The sequence below is a fragment of the Adiantum capillus-veneris genome, chromosome 20 (genome assembly GCF_014529385.1).
Source record: "Adiantum capillus-veneris isolate H3 chromosome 20, ASM1452938v2, whole genome shotgun sequence".
Lineage (NCBI taxonomy): Eukaryota > Viridiplantae > Streptophyta > Polypodiopsida > Polypodiales > Pteridaceae > Adiantum > Adiantum capillus-veneris.
In genome coordinates this window covers 138908429-138922142 of record NC_140950.1, presented here as the reverse complement: position 1 = coordinate 138922142, position 13714 = coordinate 138908429, and the positions used below count along the sequence as shown (strand labels likewise).

The 13714-nt window shown below is 44.2% G+C and overlaps 2 protein-coding genes across 2 annotated transcripts in view; one reads left to right on the top strand and one right to left on the bottom strand.

The window, feature by feature from the left end:
- LOC147433303 (uncharacterized) overlaps nt 1-8310 on the bottom strand; it is a 117735-nt gene extending 109425 nt beyond the window's left edge. The window contains exon 1 of the mRNA XM_086491742.1: nt 7847-8310. Coding sequence (XP_086347868.1) covers nt 7847-8065 — 219 coding nt within the window. The 5' untranslated portion in view covers nt 8066-8310. The remainder of the gene's footprint in view (nt 1-7846) is intronic.
- Nucleotides 8311-10726: 2416 nt separating this feature from the next.
- On the top strand, nt 10727-11194 carry LOC147433302 (uncharacterized). Its single transcript, XM_086491741.1, has one exon. The coding sequence runs from the start codon at nt 10727-10729 to the stop codon at nt 11192-11194; it is 468 nt and encodes a 155-aa protein (XP_086347867.1).
- Nucleotides 11195-13714: the final 2520 nt, after the last annotated feature.

The window sequence follows — 13714 nt, the reverse complement described above, 5'->3', positions numbered from 1 at the left end:
AACATGGCACTCTTGTACGGGATCTTGCTTTTGTGTTGACCTTTCACATGGCACTGCTAGATCTTGTCAACCATTTCAATTCCGCTGCACCTGACACTCCAAGCTTATAACACTCCCTCTGCCTCGAGCACACTCTACCTACTCAAAGGACACCTTACAATGGTGGTCCATGGAATCTATCAACAACTTTACAATGCACAATCGAGTTTTGCAATGCAAACTTCTCAGTCTGACCTTCCTGGTGTTTTTATGGATAGGCTGCCAGCCCATGATATATTGCGGTTGCTTTTCTTCGAAGCAGTGACCGGCCAAGTACCCTCCAGGTAGATGCCGTCATCGGCAATGTAGGGAAGCACTATACTTCTCTGTTCCTAAGGGTGTGTACCGCTCCAAGACGGATGGCCCGAACCATGTGTAGAAACAACTCTTGTCGTAGACTCAATAGTTGTAGGAGTGCCGATAAGCCTGCAAATGTCCAATCCTATCAAAGAAGATTTGTGCTAGAGTTCTCCAAACAGTTGCTTCGCAGCAAACATCTTCGTTCAAGGCCTCAAATCTTCACCAATTTGTTCAGCACCTGATACGAAGAGGGGGTGTTAAGGGTTACACCACTCTCCAGCTTCATCTAGGCTAAGGGCATACTTGTACTGGGTAGTGTTCACCCAGGCTGGCCACCCTTGCATTGTTTTGGTAGATTGCATAATTGTTTGGGCTGGGCCAATTTGGCCAGCCGGACCTTTTTGGTCTAGTGCCCATCTCTGTGACCAATTATTTTGTGAGCACCCTTCTTGGGCATGTTTTCCTCTTGCTCTTTATGGGGCTAGAAACTGATTGGCCGACCTTGCCATCAGCAAGTTTATAGGCAGTCCCCCATGCGCCATCTCTCCATATCGTCTCTGTATTGTGCCCCCACCTGTATGGTCACCTTAAGCAGCATGCCTTATGCTCTTGTGTTTCCTCTGTTTCTTGTTCTCTTTCTGTCGCTTTCTCTTTCTTATCACCTTCCGCACCCACGGACTCGCACATAGATATGCAGGATGGGACCTGGTTTGTGTTACGCAAACAAAATAACCTAAAATCAGTTGCAGAATGGCTCTGTACATGATAATTCCCAATGAACCTTGACCTTCTTTGCGAGGTTGTCAAAAAGTATTTCTTTCTGTGCCTAAGACAGCACAAGAACCGAACAGATAAAAAGACCAATCTTCGACATATTTCTCTCAGATGTCCCACACTACATACATTTTTGTGCGATGACTACTGCATTGTAAGTACATGCAAGTGTATTTGAGTTCATCTTGAGCAAAGTTCAACATTCATTTCCGTTGCACCTTACAAAAGAACTAGTATTTACTAACATTACTACTCCTTCCCATAAGAGAAACCCAAGTTCACGATCCTCCACTCCCTCAAGACACCCCACAACTATGAACTAGTACAGTCTCCAACACTTCTACTCAACGGCTCACTGCTGAAGAGATGGCACGATAATGATCATAAGGAAGGTGTTATAAATGTGGTCTTCACGGCCAAACAAAAGATCACTCCCATATGAAAACACAGAAAACAAGAAACCCCGACCCTCAATTGAATTGATTTCTAATTTGATAGGTGTTCCTACCGTCAACACATCCAATGAACCATGCAAAGCTAGGGGAAAAGTTGGAGATCAAGATGCCCTTCTTCTCTTTGATTCGACTCCATGCAAAATTTTCTCTGCCCAGAATTAGCTGCAAGATTAAAAGGAAGGTGTTACAAATGTGGTCTTCGCGGCCAAACAAAAGATCACTCCCATATGAAAACACAGAAAACAAGAAACCCCGACCCTCAATTGAATTGATTTCTAATTTGATAGGTGTTCCTACCGTCGACACATCCAATGAACCATGCAAAGCTAGGGGAAAACTTAGACATCAAGATGCCCTTATCCTCTTTGATTCGACTCCATGCAAAATTTTATCTCCCCAGAATTAGCTGCAAGATTAGGCATTGAGAAATATGCCAAGGGGACACGGATTGAAGCACAAATGGGTAATGGGACTTGCACATCATTGACACCACTGATTGGATCACTTCGACTTTAAGTTCAAACTGCAGATACAATTAAATTCTACATTATGGATTTGGGAAGATGTGATGATTTATGGGGCATGCCTTGGTTCCACAATTATCACGCCCGGTTCAACGCAAGGGAACGAACGATCCAATTGAAGCGCAGGAACAAAGAGTCGTTGTCGGACTTCAGACCAGCTACTCAAGGAGCAGCGGCAAGCTAAGAATCACAAATGGAAGGAAAGAACTATAAATTAGGAAATTTGTACGAATTTATGATGAACAAAGATTATGATTATGACTAAGATTAAGATTTGATCTTAAGCGTGTGCATGACACCACAAGTAAGATTCAATGACCTTTTATAGGCATTGGCTAAGACTATGATCTTCGGTGTGTGATCGACACCACAAGCAAGACCCAATGACTCGTTACAGGCATTGGCTAAGAAACTGGTCATAAGATCGATTCTCACATGCACCCGAGGTGTCTCGGGCTAGCTTTTATGTGTGCATGGCCATCATGACGCAGGAATGCATGAGTGAATGTCAATTGTGAGATTTTAAGTTGAACGAATGTTAGAAGTGTCTATAGCTAGCTTTCATCATGACATAGGAATGCATGACTGAATGATCAACTGTGAGATTTTAAGTTGTATGAATGTTAGCAGTGTGAACATTTTCTTGTATTCTGCAATCGAAGACAATTGCTTTGATTTTGAGAGGCGGTATGTGACAGGTTTTAGGGTTAGGGTTTTTGCGTCGCGGTCATAGACGCATTGGATGAATGCATTCATTTAGCCCGCCCTAGACTCACTTTCCCTAGAAAGATGGTTCATGCCAATCTCTTGGTCAAAGCCGAAATCCTCTGTTCTATTATCAATTTCTCTATGTGATATTTGCATATGTGATCCTCTACGTGGCAGTAAGAACATCTGTGTGACCTTTGGGTCTTTGACTAACCTGATTGAGTTTTGCAACAATCGGCCAAGAGGCCTAAAGCCTAGAAGAAGAAGGAGAAATAGAAGAAATTCCAACTTATGAAGTCCTACCAAGTGGCCCAAAATCATTAATGTGTTAGAATCAATAATCCTAACCCTAAGCCCCAACAACTTGCAAGAACCGGACGAGGAGCCTAAAACCCTAAGATAATGCAGGCACACTTACACACACACACTTGCGTAAAAAACTGCTAACATGGCACTCTTGTACGGGATCTTGCTTTTGTGTTGACCTTTCACATGGCACTGCTAGATCTTGTCAACCATTTCAATTCCGCTGCACCTGACACTCCAACCTTATAACACTCCCTCTGCCTCGAGGACACTCAACCTACTGAAGGACACCTTACAATGGTGGTCCATGGAATCTATCAACAACTTTACAATGCAAACTTCTCAATCTGACCTTCCCGGTGTTTTTATGGATAGGCTGCCAGCCCATGATATATTGCGGTTGCTTCCTCTTTTCGTCGAAGCAGTGGCCGACCAAGTAACGTCCAAGTAGATGCCGTCATGGGCAGTGTAGGGAAGTGCTATACTCCTCCGTTGCTAAGGGTGTGTACCGCTCCAAGACGGATGGCCCGAACCATGTGTAGAGACAACTCTTGTCATAGACTCAAAAGTTGTAGGAGTGCCGATAATCCTGCAAATGTCAAGTCCTATCAAAGAAGATTTGTGCTAGAGTTCTCCAAACAGTTGCTTCGCAGCAAACATCTTCGTTCAAGGCCTCAGATCTTCACCGATTTGTTCAGCACCTGATACGAAGAGGGGGTGTGAAGGGTTACACCACTCTCCAGCTTCATCTAGGCTTAGGGCATACTTGTATTGGGTAGTGTTCACCCAGGCTGGCCACCCTTGCATTGTTTTGGTAGATTGCATAATTGATTGGGCTGGGCCAATTTGGCCAGCCGGACCTTTTTGGTCTAGTGCCCTTCTCTGTGACCACTTATTTTGTGAGCACCCTTCTTGGGCATGTTTTCCTCTTGCTCTTTATGGGGCTAGAAAATGATTGGCCAACCTTGCCATCTGCAAGTTTATAGGCAATCCCCCATGCGCCCTCTCTCCATATCGTCTCTGTATTGTGCCCCCACCTCTATGGTCACCTTAGGCAGCATGCCTTATGCTCTTGTGTTTCCTCTGTTTGTCGTTCTCTTTCTGTCGCTTTCTCTCTCTTATCACTTTCCGCACCCATGGACTCGCACATAGATATGCAGGATGGGATGTGGTTTGTGTTACGCACACATAATAACCTAAAAACAGTTGCAGAATGGCTCTGTACATGATAATTCCCAATGAACCTTGACCTTCTTTGCCAGGTTGTCAAAAAGTATTTCTTTATGTGCCTAAGACAGCACAATAACCGAACAGATAAAAAGACCAATCTCGGACATATTTCTCTCACATGTCCCACACTACATACATGTTTGTGCGATGACTACTGCATTGTAAGTACATGCAAGTGTATTTGAGTTCATCTTGAGCAAAGTTCAACATTCACTTCCACTCCACCTTACAAAAGAACTAGTATTTACTAACAATACTACTCCTTCCCATAAGAGAAACCCAAGTTCACGATCCTCCACTCACTCAAGACACCCCACAACTATGAACTAGTACAATCTCCAACACTTCTACTGAACGGCTCACTTCTAAAGAGATTGCACAATAATGATCATAAGGAAGGTGTTACAAATGTGGTCTTCACAGCCAAACAAAAGACCACTCCCATATGAAAACACAGAAAACAAGAAACCCTGACCCTCAATTGAATTGATTTCTAATTTGATAGGTGTTCCTACCATCAACACATCCAATGAACCATGCAAAGCTAGGGGAAAAGTTGGAGATCAAGATGCCCTTATCCTCTTTGATTCGACTCCATGCAAAATTTTCTCTCCCCAGAATTAGCTGCAAGATTAAAAGGAAGGTGTTACAGATTTGGTCTTCGCGGCCAAACAAAAGACCACTCCCATATGAAAACACAGAAAACAAGAAACCCTGACGCTCAATTGAATTGATTTCTAATTTGATAGGTGTTCCTACCGTCGACACATCCAATGAACCATGCAAAGGTAGGGGAAAACTTAGAGATCAAGATGCCCGGATCCTCTTTGATTCGACTCCATGCAAAATTTTATCTCCCCAGAATTAGCTGCAAGATTAGGCATTGAGGAATATGCCAAGGGGACACGGATTGAAGCACAAATGGGTAACGGGACTTGCACATCATCGACACCACTGATTGGATCACTTCGACTTTAAGTTCAAACTTTGCAGATACAATTGAATTCTACATTATGGATTTGGGAAGATGTGCTTATTTATTGGGCATGCCTTGGTTCCACAATTATCACGCCCGGTTCAACGCAAGGGAACGAACGATCCAATTGAAGCGCGGGAACAAAGAGTCGTCGTTGGATTTCAGACCAGCTACTCAAGGAGCGACGATAAGCTAAGAATCACAAATGGATGGAAAGAACTATAAATTGGAAATTTGTACAAATTTATGATTAACAAAGATTATGATTATGACTAAGATTAAGATTTGATCTTGGGTGTGTGCATGACACCACAAGTAAGATTCAATGACCTTTTATAGGCATTGGCTAAGACTATGATCTTGGGTGTGTGATCGACACCACAAGCAAGACCCAATGACCTGTTACAGGCATTGGCTAAGAAACTGGTCATAAGATCGATTCTCACATGCACCCGAGGTGTCTCCAGCTAGCTTTTATGTGTGCATGGCCATCGTGACGCAGGAATGTATGACTGAATGTCGATTGTGAGATTTTAAGTTGTACGAATGTTAGAAGTGTCTATAGCTAGCTTTCATCATGACATAGGAATGCATGACTGAATGATCAACTGTGAGATTTTAAGTTGTACGAATGTTAGAAGTGTGAACATTTTCTTGTATTCTGCAATCGAAGACAATTGCTTTGATTTTGAAAGGCGGTATGTGACGGGTTTTAGGGTTAGGGTTTTTGCGTCGCGGTCATAGACGCATCGGATGAATGCATTCATTTGGCCCGCCCTAGACTCACTTTCCCTAGAAAGATGGTTCATGCCAATCTCTTGGTCAAAGCCGAAATCCTCTGTTCTATAATCAATTTCTCTATGTGATATTTGCATATGTGATCCTCTTCGTGGCACTAAGAACATCTGGGTGACCTTCGCGTCTTTGACTAACCTGATTGAGTTTTGCAAAAACCGGCCAAGAGGCCTAAAGCCTAGAAGAAGAAGGAGAAACAGAAGAAATTCCAACTTATGAAGTCCTACCAAGTGGCCCAAAATCATTAATGTGTTAGAATCAATAATCCTAACCCTAAGCCCCAACAACTTGCAAGAACCGGCCGAGGAGCCTAAAACCCTAAGATAATGCAGGCACACTCACACACACACACTTGCGTAAAAAACTGCTAACATGGCACTCTTGTACGGGATCTTGCTTTTGTGTTGACCTTTCACATGGCACTGCTAGATCTTGTCAACCATTTCAATTCCGCTGCACCTGACACTCCAAGCTTATAACACTCCCTCTGCCTCGAGGACACTCTACCTACTGAAAGGACACCTTACAATGGTGGTCCATGGAATCTATCAACAACTTTACAATGCACAATCGAGTTTTGCAATGCAAACTTCTCAGTCTGACCTTCCTGGTGTTTTTATGGATAGGCTGCCAGCCCATGATATATTGCGGTTGCTTCCTCTTTTCTTCGAAGCAGTGGCCGACCAAGTAACCTCCAAGTAGATGCCTTGATGGGCAGTGTAGGGAAGTGTTATACTCCTCCGTTGCTAAGGGTGTGTACCGCTCCAAGACGGATGGCCCGAACCATGTGTAGAGACAACTCTTGTCATAGACTCAAATGTTGTAGGAGTGCCGATAATCCTGCAAATGTCAAGTCCTATCAAAGAAGATTTGTGCTAGAGTTCTCCAAACAGTTGCTTCGCAGCAAACATCTTCGTTCAAGGCCTCAGATCTTCACCGATTTGTTCAGCACCTGATACGAAGAGGGGGTGTGAAGGGTTACACCACTCTCCAGCTTCATCTAGGCTTAGGGCATACTTGTATTGGCTAGTGTTCACCCAGGCTGGCCACCCTTGCATTGTTTTGGTAGATTGCATTATTGTTTGGGCTGGGCCAATTTTGCCAGCCGGACCTTTTTGGTCTAGTGCCCATCTCTGTGACCAATTATTTTGTGAGCACCCTTCTTTGGGCATTTTTTCCTCTTGCTCTATGTGGGGCTAGAAAATGATTGGCCGACCTTGCTATCTGCAAGTTTATAGGCAGTCCCCCATGCGCCCTCTCTCCATATCGTCTCTGTATTGTGCCCCCACCTCTATGGTCACCTTAGGTAGCATGCCTTATGCTCTTGTGTTTCCTCTATTTGTTGTTCTCTTTCTGTCGCTTTCTCTCTCTTATCACCTTCCGCACCCATGGACTAAAGTGCGTGTCTATTTGGGTGTCGTGTGCACACGTTGTCATCTCAGAAATCAGTTAGGAGCATGTGTGTATTTGGGTTTCATGTGTGCACACACACAAGGGCATTCTCAACAACCAGTTTGTGCAATGTAATATCGTGATGCAATTATGTGCAAGCGTACAACCACCACATCCACTTTGTACGACAACATTTCTCGTTATAAAGCACAAGAGTCTTTATGTGTTGTTGTGCACAATAACTAGTTAGTGTAATACAACCTCGACATTCAGTTTGTCGACATGAAGCATGCGGACTTCCAAGAAACCAGTGAGTAACTTCTAAGTGAAAAGCAGCACACACGTACGAATGCAGAGGGAGCTTGCCAAATGGTGAGAGTGTGACCGCAAGCATCAAAACGAAGGGATTGAGAAGCCTGGCAGACGAAGGCGTTTGGCAAGGTGAGATGGGGCCTTCCAAGAGCCCACAACAGTAAAATGTCCTCCGACGCGTCCACAACAGGGCAAAGGGGCAGTTTAAACGAGCTCAGCTCCACCATCACCTCCTCCTCTTCCTCTCCTGCCATTTCTCCTCTCTCTCCTGGGATTGCTCCTACGACGTTAAAATGTCTTGAGCAGATAGGTCCAGCCAGCAGGTGAAGACCCACTGCACGGGGGCCTAGGCTGAGCTGGCATTCACGTTCTGTGGCCGTTGGGTGGCTGGCTGCTGGCCGGTGTAGCCCCGCCTCCAAGCCGGCTACTTGCTTCTGTAGACACCCTCAACTTGGAATCTTATTCACAACTTATCTTTCCATTGAAAGGAGAGACTAAGAGCGGAGTCGCACCAGGGCTAATAGGGGTATGTGGGAAGAAAGAAGAACATGGTGGCACTCCGCAGAGAGTAGGAAGGGCTAAGAGAGATGAGGAGATTCACTTGCATCAATCACTTACTGAAATATAGGGTAATATCTTCAAAATTGAAGGGGATAGTATGGCGCTTGTAGACTACGAGAAGTGAAGAAGCTTTCTATTAATGGAGAATTGGATCGCTGCTTATCCCTACTAGTGTTGAGTGTGACTCGGCCCTAAGTAGTAAGCTCTCCTAGAAGAGTTATGTTATCACATGAACAAATTTTTTAATAGCCAGGCCATGCATGTCAATCGCAAAAGAAATCATATCTTTAACATGTGTAGCACACGGAGTGTAGACATGTGCGGCTTAAAGAATGTCCTTGACATTATAGAACAGCTCAAACAAGATGCAAAAGTTGATAAAATGAGTAGAAGAAACTAGAGAGAGTCTTACCCTCTTGTGGATCTTGGATAAAGTTCTTAACTTGATTACGCTGGAGTTGGGATCTATCATTGTTAAAATACTAGCGCGCAGTCGCTGAGCTCGTAGCCAAGGCAAAGCTAGTAACTTGGAAGCTATTTTGCAAGTAGATCCAACCAAGACGCTATGTTTGTTAAGTGGGTCGTGCCCAAACATTGTAACATGTATACAAATGAAGCTCCATGATCAAAGCAACTCACTTTAACACTAATGAATGTCATAAATGGCATAGTGATGGGCATGTCGTAATGCCTTGCATATAGTGAGAAACAATCCATAGACTGCAAAGTCTAGTTGAAGTGAGATAAACTTTTCCACGTGTTGTTTAGTGCATGCACAGTGTGCAAAGAGCCTATCTTAAGTAGAACCGACCTTGTTGATCATCAAACTAGCATTGACAGAGTGTACTTCGGTTTAGCGAAAGCTTAAAAAAGCCTTCATTAGTGGAATGAAGTCCACCAAATGGCACGCCATGCATGCAATGCATAAAGAATAGAAGGATAAGCATGTGGATATAATGGCATGGGTACATTCAAGTATGATTGGACCTTGTCAGCAGACATAAAATATGAACGACTATCTCAATATTGCCAACTCCCCTAGTCCATGGTACCTTTTTGTAGATCCTAACTCAATAAATAGGGTATGGGCACGGGGTAGAAGTCGTGCTTCTCTTGGTGGCCTACAAAGCACCTTACTGTGCAACTGATGATTCTTTCCAAATGAAAGGTTAGAAACGCATTAAAAGCACTAAAAACTTTAAATTCATAAACCTTGTCGATCGTCCTTTACCAGGTTGCATAGAAGCTAGAAGCAAATGCTCCCTTGAGAATGAATTTCGGATAGATGTTGAAGTCCTCGTAATGTAGGAGCAAGTACCAACTCCTATATACAAAGCCTTGCTCTTTGCATGGTGTTGACACTTAAATTCCCTTCTAGAGCCCTTCTGGCTCGAGTTTCTAAGATTTCTATTCGGCTCATAGGCGTGGCTTAAAAAGTGTCTTACTTTGAACCCAGCTCATAGCCATGGATTTTGATATATCTTTAGCCCTTCCGATGTACCTTGTAAGCCTCTAGGCTTAGTTCATGTTGACATGGCATTGTAGCGTACATTGTCAAAACCCCCCAAGTCCGTATGCTAATAGCGTACCTCAAACTTTCGAAGTGACTTGGTAAACATCGTGCATGAAGAGTGCATAAATAGCCTTGGCATCAATATCCCTTGACCCCTTCTCACAAGAGTTCATGATTTTGTCGAAAATCTATTGGCAACTTCCTGTGCAAAATAAACTTATATAGCATGTAATAACAAATAGAAAATCATGAAATCTCTAACCTTATGGCCAATCCTTTGTTGACGTGCTTTGCTTGATGTCGTGCATGGTCATTGCTTTGTCCCTTGCGAGTCATATATTTCAATCATCAAAATTCACCAAGCCGTGCATAGGACTTAACCCTTACTTCAAGCAATGATATCTATAGAGCTTTGATGGCTTTTTGTCCTGCACAAATTCCATGGTGTATCTTGTCATGCCAAGGGCATATCGAGGGGAGGTCACGGACGTGGGCCAGTAAGTGGTCGGCTGCCAGTGTGGAATGGGGGATTCAGTAGCCAGGGGCTATATAAGGGAGGTTGGGCGGTGAATTCAGCTTAGGCAGTTCCCCGGGCTTTACACTGGTATCAGAGCTCAGGGGAGGGGACCTATGGAGGAGGGGGGAAAGATGGCCTTGCATGGCTTTGTGCATCTCTCTCTCTCTCTCTCTCTCTCTCTCTCTCTCTCTCTCTCTCTCTCTCTCTCTCTCTCTCTCTCACGCCTGGAAGGAGGAGGAAGAGCGTGCTTTCATGCCATGCATGCTCAATTTTTCAAAAGCACGTCGAGGTCGAGGTTGACATGAAAGCAAGGGCGTTGTGGGCATGGTCCCTCGGTTATACAATGCGAAATCGACCAACGAGGATCACGGGAACTTGTCCTTGCATGCACCAAGAGGAGACGCACTCGGCATGGAATCGGGCGAGGATGAGCTCGTTGGGAGCGCGCGGAGCATAGCAGCGTGGCTCATTTCTGCACAGCCGGCTCTCGAGCTCTCTACAAAGCACTTGGGGCGAGACAACATCCTACATACGACTGCCATAGTCGTTTTCCTGGTTTTCTCTTTCATTGTTCAAGAGGGCGCCCTTACTTTGGGCAATCCCAATTTAAGGGCCGTTACCTGCAACAGCAAGTCTTTGCAGGTTGGTTGGTTACCATGGGCGGTTTGCAGAGGCCGTACACGGCTCAATGGGTGGCATGGAAGATTTGGCAAGGTGCCGTTACAGTTTGAGTCTACAAATTTTTCCATCTTCGTTGCAAGCTTCAAGATGACCAAGGAATGCATTGGTTGAAGCCGGGATTCAACATGCAATCACATTATGCATGCACGTCATGCAAGGTGCATTTCACCGATGGCCGAAGTAAATGATAGAAAACAAGGGAGGCAACCTTCTACGCTTCCGGAAGTGGAACTCTCTATGAGGTACTTCATTTTTGTTTCAAACATAGTACGTCTTGCTGTAGATTTGTATCAGGCAAGGCCTTCGACATTAGTAAGTAGGACATCTCTTCACAAACAATAGATGTATTATTACGACAGCAAGGCTAGTCGGCACGAGCACGTAAAACGTCAAGCAAGGCTTGAGTGAGAAATGATCTCATTTAAAAACATTGTTCCTTCCCATGCCTGGCAAAGGTCAAGGCATGGTAGTGCTGGAGAATCGCTTGGTGATCGGCACAGCCTATTGCTAGCCTTGTTGAAGGAGGCACAGGTACTCGGCAAGGCCGACCATTAACTACAATTCCAAGAAGTTGTTCAACAAGTTGTTAGAGCTTTTCTTCTAGGAGAGTTGTCTGTCCATGATGCACTCAGACGCGGATATGATCCATTCATTGTCGGCATGTGTGACCTAACGAGTTTTCTAAGATACCATGAGAGCACGACTTCGTCTACAAAATCTTCAGGAATACAATAAGCAAGCCAAGCAGGTACGAGGTACATCACTTGCAAGTAATTTTTTTGTTCAATTCGACAAGGTCAATTTTCTGTGAATGTTCGACACGGTCGACTTCTGTTAGCTATGCACACCAGACCTCCATGAGTACTTATGTGAAGCAAGGCTTTCCTTTTGGTATTTGGCATCGTGGTTTCCATAGTTTGGACTATGCTCGTAGCATATGAACTTCGGAAAACTTGCCACGATGTTTGCAGATTTTTACATCCCACGAGGGTGTATATGATAAATGCGCTACCTCGTTCGAGGAGTACATATGGCTATGCACCACGTTCAAGAGATTTACCAAACACCTGGCCACAATGGGGCGACAAGGTTAGTAAATATCAAGTTATGCTTGTTTTCTTTATTTTTTACTTTTCACTTTGCAAAAGATCTCTCTACATACACAATTGTTGTACAAGCAAAGTGTTTTGCCAAATTTCATGCGAAGCAAGGCTTATCTTATGTGCAAAGATATTATTGATTGATTTTTTATCAACAATAATGGCACACATCTTTAGCACTACGTGGATATAAGCTCACAGATCTGCAACGTTGCAATGTGATGTATCCATGCAAATGTAATTGTGCAAGGCTCATATACTAGGGGCTCACATGGTTGAGACTGTCATTGAAGCCAGAGACTTATTATTCTACCTTTTGATATGTATGCATGGCATACTAGTATGATGGACGTATGATACTCCATCATTGTATATGCTTCCTCTATCACACTAGCTAAGCCTCTCTCTACGAGGGGTGTAGTTGTACACTTATAGGATAAGCTAAGACACAGACATGGTATGCACGGGATCATATGCAAGGGGCATACAACACATTTAAATAAGAGGTTTTCCTCAGCCCAAAATTCTCTCTCTCTCTCTCTCTCTCTCTCTCTCTCTCTCTCTCTCTCTCTCTCTCTCTCTCTCTCTTCCCAACTTCTATGCGGCTTTCAGGTTGTCATAAAATCTAATATCTAACCAACCCAAATGATTTTCTCATTAAATTGATCACTTAATGTGGGAGAATAAACGGGACCAAGTGTTAAGATATAGATATGTGCTTATAGATCTATCTCAACACGGGGCCAATAGTAAAGGGGCCCAAATGGGAGATGGTCTATCAAGAGCAAGGCTAACCAATGGAGCATAAGACCTTAGGGTTAGCTTCATTGAAGACCTCCAATAATGTGTGTAAAAGTCCTTTGACCTTAGGTAAGCTAGGGCTAAGCTTGAGGTGGGAACCTAGCCCAAGCTCGAGGTGCTTGACCTGCTTGAGGTGCTTGACTTGCCGCTTGATTAAGGTGCTTGAGGTGCCTTGACATGCTTGCCTGAGATGCTTGTGGGAATACCCCCTAGTCCAAGTGCTTTGTCATGCTTGATGACTAAGGTGCTTGAGCTCCTAAAGTCAAAAGCATCCCTACAAGAGGGGGGGCGAGCCCTTTTCCTAGGGATTAGAGAGAGAACACACACTCACACTCACAAGGGAAGCCCCAACTTGAAGAGGCAGCAAGGACACATGTCAGGTCCCTACCCATGTTACCTTCATGTGTTGCTTGAAGCCTATTGGCTAGGCTTCAAAGGGGTCCAATGATAAATTACTTGAATTATCTAATTGTTTTTGCATTTATCAAGTCCTCTCTCTCAAAGGGGAAAGGGGGACACTTGTCCCAAGGCTATCCCTGTTGCTTGTAATGGCTCCTGCTTGTGATTGGCTAGGCCTGGAGGGGTCCAATGAGCTTCAAGCATGAGCTACAAGGGGGGGTCGACCCAAGCAAGCTAGGGGGGTGCTTAGGGGGTATACTCACCCACACACACTCACAAGCACTCTCATTGTGTACTATGCAAAGGCAAGAGCTCCCTCTCCTTCTCCAAG